A 19,304-nucleotide genomic window follows, 5' to 3' on the forward strand; every position below is an offset into this window, starting at 1 on the left:
CTTCTCAATGATCTCATGTAGTGAGAGAAGAATCTGTGCTGTATGTCACAAGTGCTCAGGGTTCACATTCTGCATTTCTTTTCCTATCCTCAGGGGCTGACAGTCCAGGCTGTATCCTACAGAATCTGAGAAGTAGAAATTACCTCTTAAAATGTAAGGCGTTTTCTTGTTTTCTTGAACTTAAATAATCAAAACAGAAAGTATTAATTTATGTGTCTGGGTGGAGCCTGGCAATGTAACAAGGTTAAGGGGACTTAGTTGTGGGTTATAGTTTTGATTAGAGTTCACCAGATGGCGCTGTCACACACTCACCCTACTCGGGTGATTTAAAGCTGCCCTTAATGGAGGCAGGGGTGAGGTAACCTCAGAAAGGAGCAACAGACTGAGTGTTCTGTTGAGTAAAGAAATAGAAGGACAGATGTGAATGTGACTATTAGATAGATAGATAGATAGATAGATAGATAGATAGATAGATAGATAGATAGATAGATAGATAGATAGATAGATAGATAGATCTTTAAAATGTTTGCTGGACCAGCTCAGATATTATTCAGCACAGGGGGAACAAGACCACAACAGCCATCAAGTGACTCATTATAGAGCCTGATGGCCAAGGGAAGGGATTAATTAATTAATTGCATTTATATAGTGACAGTAGGAAACCACTTCATCCACCACCGAAGTGTAGCTTCTTCCTGGATGATGTGATGGCAGCCATTCTATGCTCAGCACACACTAGCTATTAGCTAATAACAAACAACAACCCCATAAAAACACAAATGAGAACTTCCGTCTTGAGTAATGGAGAGCTGTTGCTTTCCATAAAAGGTTTGTAGGTGGCAGTAAAATGACAAGTCCTGTCCAGATGGACCACAGGTTTGTGTTTAAAGGCATTAACATTTGAATGCAGCAGATCTAGCTTATTGTGTCCACTAAAGGAGCCTGCTGATAGAAGTTTAGTCTATCCATAGTAGCCTGGCTGAAGTCACCAGCACTCAGAATGGCTCTTTTTTACAGTATTGACAACAGGATGAATTATTTTTGTTTCTGAGTTTAAAATAAACATCAACATGATGATGCAGCCTTCTCCTAGGCAGTAACATGGACAATTTCGACAGGGCTAACCTCACTTGACCCTGCTTGGAGCAAAACAGTTGTCTCAGATTGAAGGAACTCCTCTATTTAGCATATATAGAGGATGAGTGAAACTGTCCAGAATAGTGAGCTGCTGCTTGAGTGACCATCTGCTCCACCACTTTCTCCAGTGAGTCCAACCTGACCCATAGGACTGAGCCACCTTTTTAATTGGTTTGTCCAGCCTGGTGTCGTCATCTGCACCAATGACATTTCCCCATCACACTAGTACATTGAAGATGGCACTGGTCACTGGTAGAAAACATGTAAGAATGGCATGCAAACACCAAACGACCTCAACCTCCTAAGTAAATTAAGGCCCCTCTGACCCTCCTTGTGCACAGATAGCCACTCTGTTGGTACTCCACTCAAGCTTACCATTCAAATACATGCAATGGAATTTACCTACTGTCCCTGTTACTGGTGCCATGACAGTGTAAGTCTTAGGTGTCTTATTGTCACCTGATTTCTTCACTCATTTTCTTTCTTTTTCTGTCCATTCAGACTCCTGTCCACTCACGCTGGACCCCAACACGGCAAACAGACAGCTCCGCCTGTATGAAGGGACAAGGAGGGTGACATGTGAGGAAGCAACGTCACCGTATCCTGAACATCCTGACAGATTTGACTGTTGGCAACAAGTTCTGTGCAGAGAAGCTCTGACTGGGACTCGTTGGTACTGGGAGGTCGAGTGGAGTGGAGATGAGGTTATAATTGGAGTGACATATAAAGGAATTAAACGGAAAGGCAGAGATACAGAATGTCTCCTTGGATTCAATGATAAGTCCTGGAGTTTTAGGTATTCTAATTCCCTTTACTTATTTTATCACAATAAAATATCTACTACAACCAAAGTACCCAACAGTCACACAATCGGTGTGTTTCTGGACTGTCCCGCTGGCTCTCTGTCATTTTATAGCATCTCAGACACAATGACCCTCCTGCACAGTTTCAAGACCACCTTCACTGAGCCGCTGTATCCAGCGTTTTGGGTTAAACTTAACTCCAGTGTGACAATCTGCTCTCTGAACTGGCTTGACCGGTGACCAGTGTTCTACAGGTCACTTCTGTCACAAAGGCTGCATTGTAATTTTAGAGTCAAAAGGAAAATTCCATATTCTTGGTGTCTCTCTCTCTCTCTCTCTCTCTCTCGCACACACACACACACACACACACACACACACACACACACACACACACACACACACACACACACACACACACACACACACACACACACATTGTTCACTCACTGGCCACCCTTCATTCCTCCTCCCAGAGTCACCTTGGACATCTCTGGTCAGTCAAGTCTCAGTCCTTCAACTGTAGTCATTATCAACCAAACAATGAGAAAAAAATCCTGACATCACTCTGTAATAAACTCAACATCTGTTGACTCCAATGCCCTAATTTAAGGTCACTGTTCTTACTGACCAGATGGTGGCACACTCTTAAAGCTTTCAAATTTAACACTCAACTGATGTAGAATAGCAGTCAAAAATGTAGACACAGAAGGGACATAGAGGTCAACTCCCTGTTGTCTAAAATATGAAATCTTGATCGCGTTTGTAATTATTGAAGAGTGAATGCAAATTAGAGATCAGAACCGACTGGTAAACCTATTTGATTGTATTTATTTTACTTTAATTCAGTCTAGGAACACAGTGGTTAACACTGCTGCCTCATACCTTCAGGAACTTGGGGTCTAATACCAGCTTGGCCACTGTCTGTGTGTAATTTTCATTTTCATCAAGTGCCCATATGGAGTTGTATCTCTTAAGATTCCAGTTTCTGTCTCAGATCCCATAGTCCTGTGTGTCTGGTTAATTGGGTGTGTATATTAGTGCACCCTGTGATGAAGTGGCATCACCTCCCAGGTAGATCTCCTGTTTTGTGCCTGGGATAGATTGGTGCGTCTCATGACCCTGTTTCTTATTGTGGGGTTAGTGGATTCACCACATTTGTTATGGGATGTCCTACTATTGCACCATAAGATTAGCACACAGGCAAGTAAGCCCTGTGCTGCTTGTACAGCCTATCACTCTTCAGTCCTTCACATAGGGACTCAACAGCGTTGTAATGCACAACACACTCTACTATCTTTTTTTTATCCTTTAAATCACCATATACAATTTGTTGTATTTTGAATTTGTCATTTTTCACCAACCCCAAGTTACTCTTCACGTACAAACACAGAGAGATGTTAAATGACAGAGGACCAGGAGGTGAATGTGAGACAACATTTGTGCCAGTTTTGTTCACGGGAGGTCAAAAAAACTAAACCCAGGAATCAAAATCATACAGAATGAAGCAACAGTCAAAAACAGGAATCAAGGAAATCTTCTGTTAAAACCAAAAAAACAAGAGCAAGGATTTCTTAAGAGGGAAGCAATCAAAAAGAAAATGTTTGGAACAGCTAATTAAGGGTTTATATTTAGAACTATGTTCAAAATGTAAAAAATATAGGATGTGTGCATGCTGACTAGAAACAATGTAGAGTAGAAAAAAATGCAGGCCCAGATGTCCAACCAGTAGAATTATATGAAAAGTTCTCAACTCAGATACAGCCTTTATTGTTATTAATGCTTGTAGAAATAATAAAAATAATATTTTTCAAAAAACTTTATACTCAGTGTCTATTTCTGTTTTCTGAAGAAGAATAAAGCTTCGATACAATTTTCGTCATAAAGACCAACTTCCTTACTAAATAATGACAATAAGATAATTGCAAATGTCATTTATCTAAAAGAATTCAGAAAGTGCTTTCCTGTGTAATTTCAGAAAACCAGACTGGATTTAGTAAAGACAGACACTTCATGCGTTTCCACACCTTTTTTTGTTTGGATAAGTTTTTTTTTTGATCTCTGGTTCAATTTTCCTGAAAGTCCAGTTTGTTTAGGTAGATGTGAACACGCCAGTCCCACTCTGGTGCAGACCAAAGCAACCGTACCGAGACCCTTTGGAAATGGTGGTCTTGGTGTAGTACCAAGTGAACCCTGGAAAGTCTGAATGTGATCCACCACGGGGTTGATTTAACTCCATGAGTTCTGTGTGACATTTTGTGTGCACTGAGTGTCTGCTGAGCGTCTGCTTTTGGTAATTGGGGAATCTCATTCATAGCATAATGAGTCGAGAATTAACATGGAGCAATAAAAACAATAAAAAGCAAAAAAAAAAAAAAAGCACACAAGAACAAATATAACACAATACACATAAAACAATTCACTCAACCAGAGCAACATCTAAATGAGTCTCAGGGCCTCTCGTGCATGTGATTGGACCATGTCTAAAACAAAACAAAGCAAAGCTCGGTGTTAACTGACTTGTGATCAAGTTGATCAGAGTACATACAGAGGTGGTAAGAGACGAACATCAGTGTCCTAGGACGTCCTGATCTTACAGATGACACGTGTGCAGGTGGGGTGTCCTCTCAATGCACACACTGATGACACGTTAGTTAAAGTTAATAAAGCATTCCAAAATAAACATTATTAACAAATATGCACAGGAGTTAAGACAGCAGATGTGTGATTTCAGATAAACTAAACTGAGGTTTCGTTCATACTGTGTTTTCTGGAGAGTATGTGCACCATGGAGGTTGGGAGCATGAGCTGATTGCATGAAAATGAAGTCTGCAGTCATTAAAGTGAAGCACATCCTTGGATGCCATCAACAGAGCTGCTCTTCCTTTGTCCACTCAGGTCTTTGAGACGAGTCCTTCAGCGCACTTTCCAAGATGTCTTCCAGGGCCACCCTGACGTCACTGCTGCTGCGTCCTCCCCTCTGCTTTTATATATTGAGGTCAGTGTGAGGGTCTCAGCAGTGAGTCACTGAGTGATGTTTGGAGTTCATTGTGAGTATTGTTTCCCTTTAGATTTTCGGCTTTTTAAATTATTTGCTTCTATTTTTGGTTTACTGATTTTTGCATTTCAGACTGGGATTTGTTTATCTTGGACTGCTTTTTTCAAGAATATCCCACATGCCCTTATTTCGCGTCTGCCATTTGTGCTTTTTTCACATTTATGCAAATTAATTCTTGATTTTTTAGGATGCCTTGTGGGACTCATCTCATCAAGGTACAGGTTTTATGGTTCCTCTCACTCATTAGGTATTTTTATGCATTTTCACCTTTTTAATAACAGCTCGTATTTTTTCCCTGCCTATGTTTCTTCAGAAATTATTGTAAGATTTTAACCAGTGACCTTGGCTTGGATGGCTTCAGAGGTTTAAGCTCCAGATCTATTGCACCAAGCCCCTGATCTTTTTGTCTCTTATAAATATTGTCTAATCATGCCTGGCCTCTGATCAATTTTATACCAGCATATGAATGCCCGTTATACCCCAAGGGAGAAAAACAGGCCTTCAACTTTATATTTGTGAGGAAATGCATGTAAGAGGGGGTAAAGACCCTGACTGGGGGCAGATCTACTATAAAATGAATGAAGCTTAATCTTCAGGGCTTCTAATCCCAGAGGCCCCCAGAAGTGACTTTAGTCACTTAAAGGTTTTGGGTGTGTATTGTATGAGAAGGGGTTTTTAAAACCCCAACATGTAGTGGTTACATGTTTAAATAAATTGTAGTGATTTTTTGTGGAACAACCCCGTTGAAGAAGATAAGAGTGGTTACTCAAACCTCTTTGCTGGTTTCAAAGGGACCCTAATAACAGATCAAGCTACAGGGTCCCAAAAATGTAGGTCCATCACTGACCCTGATACCTGCACAACCTAGAGCCCCCAATTTTAATTTCTACATTTAACATGTGCACTCAGTTCTTGACATTTAGGTAAAACTGATGTCCCATCTACGGTGGGCTGGCGCCCTGCAGGGATTTGTTCCTGCCTTGTGCCCTGTGCTGGCTGGGATTGGCTCCAGCAGACCCTCATGACCCTGTGTTAGGATATAGCGGGTTGGATGATGACTGACTGACTGACTGACTGATGTCTCATATTAGTAACATTTTTCATTTAAAGTTTCTGTTTGAAAAACAAGTGAGACATTAGACCGCAAAAGTTTGACATTTGCTATTTTGCACAACAAAACACACAAATTTGAAAAAACATATGATATCTTTTTACTTTTGGCCTTCCCTTAATTACTTAAAGTGTTACCGATAGATTAAAATCTCAGGTTTCATGCACTCTATAGGCGTTGCAGTCTCAGTGGGGCGGCTCACATCATGCAAACTGATTGGTCGACTTTCCACTACGGAAGTTAAATTATTCTTACTTTCGTTTCTTCAGAAGCAGCACCTGTGCTGTTCAGACAGCATCTCTGTTCAAAATGGCAGCAGCTCACCCTTTACTGTCCTCAGATCAGTACTCCTGCTCACTGTGTAAGGACGTTCTGAAGGAGCCCGTCACCATCCCGTGTGGACACAGCTACTGTATGTGCTGTTTAAATGACTACTGGGACCAGTCGGATACAGAGGGGGTCTACAGCTGTCCTCAATGCAGAAAAACATTTAGCGTGAGGCCAGAGCTGAACAGAAACACCGTATTAACAGAGATAATAGAGAACATGAAGGAAGTGACAGCAGACGACACTCCATCTCAGAGTTATGCTGGGCCTGGTGATGTGCCCTGTGACATGTGCCCAGGGAAAAAACGGAAAGCTGCAAAGACCTGCTGGACCTGCATGATGTTCTACTGTGGGACTCACCTGCAACCCCACTTGGAGATTCCAGCCTTCAAGAGACACAAAATAGATGCAGTGACTGTAAACCTTGAAGAGAAACTCTGTGGAAAACACCAGAAGGTTCTGGAGATCTTCTGTAGGACCGACAAGAGCTGCATCTGCTTACTCTGTGCGACGACTGAACATAAGAGTCACGACACGGTGACACCTGAACAGGAGAGAGCAGGGAGACAGGTATGGAGAGGTCTGGGAATAGGAAGAGTTAACTGGGAAAAGAAGATGGGGTGAAAGACAACGAGGTGTCATGGTCTTCATTCAGGAATGAGTGAAATGCATTTTCTTCCTAAAGAATGCAGTCTGCTCTCTGTGAAATAAGTCTAAATGTCCAGGGTTTGAATAGTCACAGAAATTAAAGAAACAAAATAAGAAAACTGAATCAGGCAGCGGTCCTGCGGTGGGTTGGCACCCTGCCCGGGATTGGTTCCTGCCTTGTGCCCTGTGTTGGCTGGGATTGGCTCCAGCAGACCCCCGTGACCCTGTGTTCGGATTCAGCGGGTTGGATAATGGATGGATGGATGGATGGATGGATGGATGAATCAGGCAGCGGTCAGGACTCTGACCTCGTAGACTTTATGGTATGTTTGACCCGTTTGTGTGACCACAAGCTGTTCTTACTTTATGTCATATTATACAGAAGTGGGCATTTGATCATGTGGCTAACTCACTTTAGGAAAGAAAATGAAAATGTGTGTGCGTGTGCGTGTGTGTGTGTGTGAGTGAATGTGTCTATGCGATTCTATGAGAGAATGTCATCCCATCCAGGGTTAGTTCCTCAGTACAGCCCAATGCAGCTAGAATAGGCTCTGGCTCACGAGAATTCTGTATTTGAATTTGTAGACTTTGAAATATAAGAAAATGTATAAAACACAGATCTTGCATAAACATTAGTAGGAACAGTCTATATTAAATGGCAAGGGACTTTGACCTCATTCTTTTTGTTGGTTGTATTTTTCTTTCTTTCAGCCTTTCTTTTGTTGATGTTTACTTGCTGAGCTGACCGTTCTTCGTGGGCTGCTGCCGTGTATTGTGTGTCTTTGATTTTCTGTGACAGTAATACTGTCTTGTAAGGCTCTATTCAATAAGGGCGCCCACAAAAAGGCGAGCTTCAAAAGGGCGACCTCAATTGAGAGCGGCGAATAAAGGTGTTCGTAGATAATTTAGTTCAAATGGCTCTGGAATATGTGAAGAGGAACAGGTGCAGATCTTTATTTACGCGCGCCTTTATTCGCTGTGCCCAATTGAGGTCGTCCTTTTGAGGCTCGCCTTTTTGTGCGCGCCCTTATTGAAGGATACCGTTTTGTACGTCCGCTGGCTTGCATGTCCGTAATATACCTTTAATTTTCTCTGGCGGTAATACAGGCATGCGTGTCGGTAATATGCCTTTAATCTCCTCTGACAGTAATACTGGCTTGTATGTGGCTGTAATATGCGTCACTGTATTGTGTACCTTTAATTTCCTCTCGAAGTAATACTGGTTTGTATTTCCGTAAAACGCCGCTAACTTTCTCCGACAGTAATATCGCGCATAGCAGCGTGCCCCGCGCATGCGCACTTCACCAGAAGACACCCACACACGGACTATCAGCCAGAATATCAGCCAATCAAAACACTGATGTAAACATACCAACCAACCAACCAACAGACAGACATGCTGAAATATATAGACAAGATTATACAGAAGTGGGCATTTGATCATGTGGCTAACTCACTTTAGGAAAGAAAATGAAAATGTGTGTCTGTGTGAATGTGTCTGTGTGTGTGTGTGCGTGTGTGTGTGTGTGAGTGAATGTGTCTATGCGATTCTATGACAGAATGTCATCCATCCAGGGTTAGTTCCTCAGTACAGCCCAATGCAGCTAGAATAGGCTCTGGCTCATGAGAATTCTGTATTTGAATTTGTAGACTTTGAAATATAAGAAAATGTATAAAACACAGATCTTCTCTAGTGTTATAACCAGGGGTCCCAAGCACTACAGAGTTCCAAAACACATAGTCCCAGAAATACCGACTAGAGGGGGAAACCATCAAGGCTCAGCTAGAATGAGGGCAAGCAGAATCTTTATAAAGTATATAAAAATGCTCTGTAATACTGCAAAGCCCCAAACAACAACAACACCAACAACATTTATTTCTATAGCACATTTTCATACAATAAATGTAGCTCAAAGTGCTTTACATAATGAAGAGAAGAAAAATAAAAGACAAAGTAAGAAATTAAAATAAGACAACATTAATTAACATAGAAAGGAGTAAGGTCCGATGGCCAGGGTGGACAGAAAAAACAAAAAAAAAAACTCCAGAAGGCTGGAGAAAAAAATAAAATCTGTAGGGGTTCCAGGCCGCAAGACCACCCAGTCCCCTCTGGGCATTCTACCTAACATAAATGAAATAGTCCTCTTTGTAGTTAGGGTTCTCACGGAGTCACTTGATGCTGAAAGAGCACAAAGAGCACAAAAGGCATACACTGTTGGCAGAAGGCAATTTCAGAAGCAGACAAAGTCCCAATGCACAATTCAATGTCAAAACCAAAAAGCAGAGCATTGATTCAAAAATGTAGAAAGTTCCAAAGGCACAAGTAAATCACAAAACAACTCAAGGGCTCATTAACTCCCTGGAACATTCAAATGAACCACCAGGTACTGTGAGAAACCCTTGTTTCTATGGGGCTGAGGACAGTCCCTGGAGGAGATGGGCAGGTGGTCCCACCTCTTGGGGAACCACCCGGAAAACACATGGAGCATAACACAAAGCAGATAATAAACAAAAGAAACATTCACATAAATGGATAACTCAGCAATGAACAAAAAGGTCATAAAACAAGGATTTGAACCCCAGGCAGGGGAAGAACTCTGGCTGAGATAAAACATGTGGATGAACCTCTCATAACAGATTGACTTACTTTATTAGAGACGTGGTCTTGGAGTTGATCCCAACAGCCAGCAGCCATACCACATGCACTTCAGAAGAGGCCATCCACTTACAGATAAGCACATTCAGTACTTGGATGGGAGACCATCTGGGAAAAGCTATGGTTGCTGCTGGAGGAGGTGTTGGTGAGATCAGCAGGGGGCACTTACCCAGTAGCCTGAGTTGAAACCCAATGCCCCAGTGCAGTGACAAGGACACTGTGACACAAAAATGGCACCATCCATTGGATGAGACATAAAATTGAAGTCCTACCTCTCTGTGGTCATTAAAGATTCCTGGGCATCTTTCGTAGGGTGTTTCCTGATGTCCTGGCTACATTGCTCATCACAGCCTAGTCATTCTGGCTGCCTGCCTCGCCCCTTCACCACCTAACAGCTATTGTGTGGTAAGTGTGCTTGTGTAAAATGGCTGCTGTCTCATCATCCAGGTCCATGCAGTACATTGCGGGTGGTTGTAGTGGCTCCCCCCTCTATATAAAGCGCTATGTGTGTCTTGACAAACGTTATTTAAATGCAATGTTTTCTTTTTCTTCTCTGGGCATGGGGCAGGAAAGAGCTGTGAATAAGGCAATTGTCCATGGTGGTACAACCCACTCACACAAACCCACACTTTACAGGGGACACTCCGGCATGTTTTTAGGGATGTGAGAAGTAAACCAGAAAATTCATACAGGCACAAGACGAACATGCAAACCACATGTGTACAATATGTGAGCAGAGAATCTGAACCCAGGATGTGGGATCCATAAAGTGCCACTGTGCCACCCATTGATCTGAGCAGCCTTTGAATAAAACACTGCAGGAGAGATCTGAGAACTGCTAACTCCAGACTTGCTGGATACTTCTTCTCACACATTGCCTTCACATCAGTCAGTGTCAGTTCTCATACCTGTTATCAGAGTGGGGAGCTTTAATGGAAATCAAATGTCTGATTGACAAGACAACAGCACACAGTTGATGCCAAGTCAGCAGCTTCCTTCCTTTTCTCCATTCATATTCATTGTGGAGTGACCTCTCATTGAGATTTCCTTCCTCATTCACCTTCTGTTCTTTGCTGCCTAATGCTCCAATTTTCCACCTCTGCCCATCCAGTGTTCAGATGTCTCTCCTCCACTTTTTCTCCTCACAGAAACAGTTGGCAAAGACAAAGTCTGAAATGAAAAATAGGATTGAAGAGAAAGAGAAGACACTGAGAGAGATGAAGGAGATGGTAGAGAAGATTCAGGTGAGTCTCGTGTCCCTTTTACAACCACAAGTTCATTAATATTTGCCACTATTAGGATTTTAACATTATTTGAGTAAAGATAACAAAATCCACAGTAAAATGTTACACTCCTAAATGAGAATTTTAATCAGAGTACAGTGATCCCTCGCTATATCGTGTTTCAACTTTCGCAGCTTCACTCCATTGCGGATTTTAAATGTAAGCATATCTAAATATATATCACGGATTTTTTTGCTGGTTCGCGGATTTTCTGCGGACAATGGGTCTTTTAATTTCTGGTACATGCTTCCTCAGTTGGTTTGCCCAGTTGATTTCATACAAGGGACGCTATTGGCAGATGGCATGAGAAGCTACCCAATCAGAGCACGTATTTAATAAAACTCCTCAATGATATACGATATGCTTCTCACGCGGTGCTTCGCATACTCTCTCTCTCTCTGACATTCTCTGTTCCTGACGGAGGGGGTGTGAGCAGAGGGGCTGTTCACACACTGGCCTAGAGGATACGGATGCTCCTCTAAAAAATGCTGAAAGACTACCTTCACATTGCTCCCTTCCCTTGCAGCTGCTTTGTCCGGCGGTGCTTCACATACTTAAAAGCCAAACAGCCCTATTGATTTTTCATTGTTTGCTTTTCTTTCTCTCTCTGACATTATCTGCTCCTGACGCGCACTCCTTTGAAGAGGAAGATATGTTTGCATTCTTTTAATTGTGAGACGGAACTGTCATCTCTGTCTTTGTCATGGTGCACAGTTTAAACTTTTGACTAAAGGGTGTTATTTCATATCTAGAGGGCTCTAATAATGTTAAAAAAACGTATGTAGAAGGCTGTAAACAGGATTTCTATGCTCAAACTGCGAAAATATTCGATTTATAAATAAAGAATCCTACTTTGCGGAAATTCATTTATCGCGGTAGAGTCTGGAACGGATTAACCGTGATAAACGAGGGTTCACTGTATATAGATGAATGTATAAAGCCTCACAGCTTTATGTTTTCCTTCTGGCTGTCTACTTTTAAGAAAATTAATAGTAACTTTACCTTTATACATTTATAATGTGAGATTTTGTTTCTCGTCTGTTAATACGGCAGCAGCTCTCCATCTCTCTATGATTTGTAGCTCAACTTCTCACAGCAGAGAAACAAATGCAGAACCACGAGGAGATCTTCAAGTCTGTGCTTCAGTCCATTGAGAGGCAAAAGTCAAAATTGAGGTCACTGATCTGATTAGAAATTGTGAATGGAGCAGAGGAAATAAATTAATGAATTGGTTATAAAAATTTGAAAAACAGTAGCACGCCACCAATGTTATTGGTATTTTTGGTGTTATATCTGATTCTCTTGTAATAAGAATCAGTTTCTCTGTCTTTCGTATGTGTGATCAAAACAAATTAATTTCTTCTTTTAATAAGAGTTCTGCAGAGAATGAAGTGCAGAACCTTGAGGAGACCTTCAGGTCTGTGCTTAAGTCCATTGGGAGGCTGAGGTCAGAAGTCACTGAGGTGATTAGAGAGTACGAGAGGAGGGAAGTGACAAAGGCTAAAGAATTCATTGACCGACTGGAGAAGGAGGTTGAGGAACTAAAGATGAGAGACACAGAGCTGGCTGAGCTTTCACAGACAAATGACCACATCCACTTCCTAAAGGTGAGAGGGACCTTCTAAAAGACACCAGGAGGCCTGTCTATCACAAAAGTCTTCATCTCTCATATTCTCTTTACCTCCCCTCTACGTATGTAGAAGTTTCCATCTTTTGGTTTTCCTCCTGGAGATGGAGCGGCACCCAAAATCACTGTTAACAACGACTTTCTTCCTGAGATGCTAAGGAAAGACCTTTCTGATCTTAAGAAGAGCCTGGAGGAGGTCAGAGGATGGGAGTTGGTGAAGAACGGTGGGTTAAGAATCCTCAGGTGACCTAATTGGTCAGTCCAAAGAGAGACTCTGAGGTGAGATAACAAGAGTTCAGGCTTGCTTTTGGCACTGGAGACTTAACTTCTGGTTTTTCTCTTTTTTCCTCAGGGATTGATGATCCAGGTCACAGCCTACAGAAACTAAGGAGTAGAAATTATCTTTTAAAATGTGAGTTTCTTCCGAGTTTTGTTGAGTTTTCATAATGAAGATATGGGGAAGACTGTCGTGATGTACTATCTCTGAGTTTAGTGTACCAGTGTTAAGTGGCACATTTACTGTATGCTTGTAGTGGAGTAGTGAATGGGAGAACATGTCGCTTGTACCCTTGACTGGACTTCACTAGTCGATTGTTTACATTAACCCCATTCTTAGCCCAACTGTGCTGGTTTAAAGTCAGTCTTGCATTGTGGAGATCAGATGAAGCGGGAAAGAAACAAGATGCGTCTTAATGGAGACAGGAGTCCAGCAGCCTCAGAAAGGAGTAGCAGAAAGTTACTTTTATCACAGTGGGTTTCATGGCTGCTGAGCAAAAAGGATGAACTTTAAACCACAATCCTCATCACTAACTCACTGCTTGAATTGTGAAGATCAAAAAGCTGAGAGTTCAGTTCATTTACAGTTTTGGAAAATTGACTTTTAAGATTCATTTAGTATGGGATTTTGCTATTTTTATATGCAAAACTCATTAAAAACAAACTGTTTTGGATTTGTTAAGTATTTATGGATGGGAAAGCAAGAAATGTTGCTTTCTAAGTGTTCATAAACACACCGCACCACTTTTGGGCCTGCACAGTTCTCAGAAAAAGGGTCAAGATGACAATAAAGGGAGATGAAAAGAGTCTGGGGAGAGACAGAGGAATGAACTTAACCCTCTGACAGCTCTGGTGGTAGGAGACCCTTAAAAGGTTATACCATAGTTGAAACTACCCTTACCTTCCTCATCCACGCTGCTGATGTTGCTCTGATGTTCAACAGTTCCTTTCATGACTTTCCACTTGTCCTCATCTGCCTCAATTGCTGCCTGCACATCCATACCACCACACTTCACTTGGGGTCAAAGTCTGTGTGAGTTTTGACCAAAGTTTTGAAATTATCTCAGCTTGTATCCTATCACTTACAGCGTGTAGGGAGGTCTGCTGAGACAATAATTGGCCGTACTCTTCCATTTGTTGCAGACTTCGTGTGTCACTAACCATGTCAAACGGACCCCCACTGACTCATCTCACTAGTCATCAATTGTTCCAAAAGCTCCACTCAGGAAAATTAAAACTAAATAGACTTTCCTGGAGCCTTGCTTATACTGTATGAGGGTGTATGTGTGTGTGTGTGTGTGCATATACACTTTACTCTCGCCTTCACCTGCACATCATCGTTTGTACATCTACCTTAATATCTGCACTAGTCTGCAACTGTTCATAGTGTAAGTTATTTAACGTGTGTGATTTATGTTATTTGTATGTGAGGTTGAGTTCTCTTATTTCTGTAAATTCCTGTACCCGAAGTACAGACGTGACCAGTCCCTTATTTTTACTCCTAACAGGTCATTTAGGTATTTTACAAAAAGTAGTAGGCACACATGATCCTAGGAGCTCTGTTGTTCGGGGCTTTATGCCCCTGGTAGGGTCACCCAAGGCAAACTGGTCCTAGGTGAGGGATGAGACAAAGTGCAGTTCAAAAGACCTTCTATGACGAATAAAAAATTTGGATGCCGTTTTCCGTCGCCCGGACGCGGGTCACCGGGGCCCCCCTCTGGAGCCAGGCCTGGAGGGGGGGCTCGATGGCGAGTGCCTGGTGGTCGGGCTTGCACCCATGGGGCTCGGCCGGGCACAGCCCGAAGAGGCAACGTGGGCCCCCCTTCCCATGGGCTCACCACCTATGGGAGGGGCCAAGGAGGTCGGTGCAGTGTGAGTTGGGTGGTGGCCGAAGGCGGGACCTTGGCGGTCCGATCCTCGGCTACAGAAGCTGGCTCTTGGGACGTGGAATGTCACCTCTCTGAAGGGGAAGGAGCCTGAGCTAGTGCGCGAAGTTGAGAGGTTTCCGGCTAGATATAGTCGGGCTCACCTCGACGCACAGCTTGGACTCTGGAACCAATCTCCTTGAGAGGGGCTGGACTCTCTACCACTCTGGAGTTGCCCCCGGTGAGAGGCGCCAAGCGGGTGTGGGTATACTTATAGCCCCCCGACTTGGAGCCTGTACATTGGGGTTTACCCCAGTAGACGAGAGGGTAGCCTCCCCCCACCTTCGGGTGGGGGGGATGGGTCCTAACTGTTGTTTGTGCGTATGCACTGAACAGCAGTTCGGAGTACCCACCCTTTTTGGAGTCCCTGGAGGGGGTGCTAGAGGGTATACCTTCTGGGGACTCCCTCGTTCTGCTGGGAGACTTCAATGCTCACGTGGGCAATGACAGTGAGACCTGGAAGGGCGTGATGGGGAGGAATGGCCCCCCCGATCTGAACCCAAGTGGTGTTTTGTTATTGGACTTCTGTGCTCGTCACGGATTGTCCATAACGAACACCATGTTCAAGCATAGGGGTGTTCATATGTGCACTTGCACCAGGACACCCTAGGCCTCAGTTCGATGATCGACTTTGTGGTCGTGTCGTCGGACTTGCGGCCACATGTCTTGGACACTCGGGTGAAGAGAGGGGCGGAGCTGTCAACTGATCACCACCTGGTGGTGAGTTGGCTTTGATGGTGGGGGAGGATGCCGGTCAGGCGTGGTAGGCCCAAACGTGTTGTGAGGGTCTGCTGGGACGTCTGGCAGAGCCCCCTGTCAGAAGTAGCTTCAACTCCCACCTCCGCAGAACTTCGACCACATCCCGAGGGAGGTGGGGGACATTGAGTCCGAATGGGCCATGTTCCGTGCCTCTATTGTTGAGGCGGCTGACCGGAGCTGTGGCCGTAAGGTGGTCGGTAATCCCCGAACCTGTTGGTGGACACCGGCCGTGAGGGATGCTGTCAAGCTGAAGAAGGAGTCCTACCGGTCCCTTTTGTCCTGTGGGACCCTGGAGGCAGCTGATAGGTACCGGCAGGCCAAGCGGAATGAGGCTTTGGTGGTTGCTGAGGCAAAAACTCGGGCGTGGGAGGAGTTTGGGGAGGCCATGGAGAACGACTTTTCAGACGGCTTCGAGGAGATTCTGGTCCACCGTCTGCGTCTCAGGAGGGGGAAGCAGTGCAGTGTCAACACTGTATATGGTGGGGATGGTGCGCTGCTGACCTCGACTCGGGACATTGTGGGTTGGTGGGGGGAGTACTTCGAAGACCTCCTCAATCCCACTAACTAATCCTACTTTTTAATTTGAATGTTCAGGCATTTTGTTTGGGATTCCCAGTGAGGGACTGGATGGCTGTGACTTTTATTTTCTTCTCTGTTGTCCTTTCTGTTCTTTTCCTTTTCAGTTCTTTCATATTCCATCTCTTTTCTTTGTTGTTTTTCTTCTGTTCCTCTCCTCTTTCTCCTTTTGCCCTGCTTCACAGTGGTGACCCATCATAAACCTGACGTTTTCACCGTTTCACTTCTTGCTCTTTGTTTCCTTGATTTTTCATTTCCCTTCTCTTCCTCACTTCTTGTCCCTGTGTGTCTCCTACTCTCCATGTTGCCCTAGTCCTGCGGTCCCACGTCTCTTTCTTCCTCCTGCTCCTTCACACATTGTGTTCCTCTGATCCTCTCAGCTCTCTTCCTTTGATCCCAGGCTCACAGTTTCCTTCTTCTTCTCCTCTTCCTCCACTCAGTCACAGTTCTCTCAGTCCATTCTTTTTGTCCTCCTCTTCCCTGCACTGATTAGCACCCTGGCCTTACGGGACAGAAGGACTGTCCCCCCGACAGTGGGCTGCTGTAAAGACTGAGGTCCAATGGTCCACTGCAGCTGTTCAGCACACCTCTCAGGACTGTGATGATAAATCACTTTATTTAATTCATTTCAAATTGACTCGTTTAGTCAGTGACATCACGGTGGTCATGTGACACTCAGAGAGTCATTGAGTTCTCAAATTAAATTCTTGGTGTTTGAAGCTCTGCTCCCCTCAGGTGTCATAATGTAGACAGATTTCTCCACTCATTTTCTGTTCTTTTCTATCCATTCAGATGCCTGTCCACTAACTCTGGACCCCAACACGGCACACAGATGCCTCTGCTTCCCTGAAGACAACAGGAATGTGAAATTTGAGATAACACCCTCCCCATATCCTGACCATCCTGAAAGATTTGACCATTGGTCACAAGTTCTGTGCAGAGAGGCTCTGAGTGGTACTTGCTGCTACTGGGAGGTTGAGTGGGCTGGAAAACAGTTTAATATTGGAGTGACGTATAAAGGAATTGGCAGGAAAGGGACAACTCAGGAGAATGTCCTTGGATGCAATGACAAGTCCTGGTGTTTGCACTACAGTAATTGCAGATTCTATATGTGGCACAAAAAAAAAGGTACCATCATCAGCACACCCTGCAGTCACCGAATAGGCGTCTATCTGGACTGGCCCGCTGGCTCGCTGTCCTTTTATAGCGTCTCTGACACAGTGACCCTCCTGCACAGGTTCAACACCTCCTTTACAGAGCCGCTCTATCCAGGGTTTTGGGTTGGAAAAGATTCCAGTGTGACAATCTGTCCCTTGAACCTGTCTGACCAGTGACCGACCATGCCATCTGTCACAAAGATTATGTTAATGTTTGGAGAGAAGAAGAAAAATTGTGGGGATTTATTTATTTTATTTATATAGCACATTTTCATACAAAAAGTAGTTCAAAGTGATGACATAGAAGTCCTGAATTAAACCAATGTGTTTAGGAGGTGAAACAACACAAAAGATTAAAGTCATGTTTAGGCCATATGGCGTCTATCAATGACAGAAAGATAAAAGTACAATTTGATAAAAACCTGAAGAAATTAAGAAAAAAGATAAAGAGAAATGAATGAAGAGGACAACAGGGAGACCTGCGGTAGACTGTAAGGTGGGAAACGAAGACACTTCAGTGAGAGACAGGGGGGCACCACACACTGTGTACTCAGTGGAGCTCATACGTTAGGTGGGCTCAGCAGAGGTGGACATCAGCTGTGGACGGATGGATTTTAGAGCTTTGAAAGTGACCAGCAGAAGCCTCAGGGTGATTGGGGGGGAAATTAAAGGACATCTTTATAGCATCCACTCAAGAATAAGAGCAGGGAGAATGAAGAATGGCTGAAGGGTCAGTGCCACAGTGGTTCAAAGGCCCCTTGGTGTGGACATTAACACTTTTAGGTGTGCTTTGAAAGAAATGTCCAGGACTTTAAAATGTGTGAAATATGAAAGATGTTATATAGTGTGTGTTTAATGATTTTAGCAGTTGTATTTTAGTCCGTTTTGTGGTGATTGGAGATACTCGTCATTAAATGTTCATTATAATAAATGTTGATTCAGGATTTAATGCCACTGTAGTTTTCAGACTTGTGGGGTTCTGTACTGAGATGATTTGTGGTCACAGACTGAATTTATTAAATGGGAGAACTGGTGACAGAAAAAAAAACAAAACAAAAATCTAATGATATTGTTTTGGGGTGAAATAATTGTGCTTCTCACAGGTGAAATAAGACCTGTAATATTTAATTTGTGTACATATTAGGATTGTTATAGAATTACTTAGAAACATTGCAGCTTTTAAGTGAATAAACTGGAAAGGCTAAGAATAGTTCTGATTGTGTGATGTTGGATAGAGGGCAGCACAGGAGTCCTAGAAATGAGAAGGTGTGTTTTTAAATAAATGGGGAATACAGAGATTCATGCAAATAAACTGAAGAACACCATGAGATAAGTAAATGTAAAATCAAATACTAAAAAAATGTGTTGTTATATATTAAATTGCATAAGATATACAGTAAGCTCAGATAAACTAACCAGTGTGTACAGCATGCTAATAAGAAAATCCTCATGCCTGTCCTAAGAGGACAAACAGGGTTGTAACTAAAAGCCTCGACCTCCTGATATGAAGCTTGCTGTGTGACTCTGATCTGAACTGTTCATGATGTTTGACTTCATCCGGTATTTTATGTGACATTTTAGTGTATGTCTGGTTTCTCTGCCAATATCCATACATTTCAATGGAAATAAAGTTTGACTATTATCTGAATGACACTGCCTTGTTATTTACTGACACTCACAATCTAACAGGTCATGATGCTAAGATGTTCAGCAGTGTTGTGAGCTCCTCTTCTCTCAAAGGTAGCAAACAGGGAGCAGGCCGTGTTCTGTGGTCCTGGCCTGTGTTGGGGGATTCAGATGTTCACCACTTCCAGTTAAGGGCTTTCAGAGGTTTGCTGTTGAGTCCTTTCCAAACGTAGTCAGCCCTTAGAATTTCAAAGTGGGTGTACATGTAAAACAAAGTTAGTAATTTAGACATTTCCTGAATTAACTTGTCCACCAAGAAAGAATTACCTTTGGATGCT

At 43.2% G+C, this 19,304-nt stretch overlaps 3 protein-coding genes across 3 annotated transcripts in view; all 3 read left to right on the forward strand.

Annotated features, from left to right (window-relative positions):
• The window catches only part of LOC114661662 (tripartite motif-containing protein 16-like), a 38,508-nt gene extending 34,753 nt beyond the window's left edge, over positions 1–3,755 (forward strand). The window contains exons 6-7 of the mRNA XM_051935151.1: positions 94–153; positions 1,639–3,755. Coding sequence (XP_051791111.1) covers positions 94–153; positions 1,639–2,180 — 602 coding nt within the window. The 3' untranslated portion in view covers positions 2,181–3,755. The remainder of the gene's footprint in view (positions 1–93; positions 154–1,638) is intronic.
• Positions 1–19,304, forward strand: part of LOC114661667 (tripartite motif-containing protein 16-like) — a 202,558-nt gene that overhangs the window by 22,676 nt on the left and 160,578 nt on the right. The gene's annotated exons all lie outside the window — the stretch shown is intronic.
• On the forward strand, positions 6,363–18,988 carry LOC114661664 (tripartite motif-containing protein 16-like). Its single transcript, XM_028814824.2, has 6 exons — positions 6,363–7,003; positions 10,886–10,981; positions 12,394–12,627; positions 12,721–12,871; positions 13,000–13,059; positions 16,976–18,988. The coding sequence occupies exons 1-6, from the start codon at positions 6,416–6,418 to the stop codon at positions 17,515–17,517; spliced, it is 1,671 nt and encodes a 556-aa protein (XP_028670657.1). The 5' UTR covers positions 6,363–6,415; the 3' UTR covers positions 17,518–18,988.

The sequence above is a fragment of the Erpetoichthys calabaricus genome, chromosome 12 (genome assembly GCF_900747795.2).
Source record: "Erpetoichthys calabaricus chromosome 12, fErpCal1.3, whole genome shotgun sequence".
Lineage (NCBI taxonomy): Eukaryota > Metazoa > Chordata > Cladistia > Polypteriformes > Polypteridae > Erpetoichthys > Erpetoichthys calabaricus.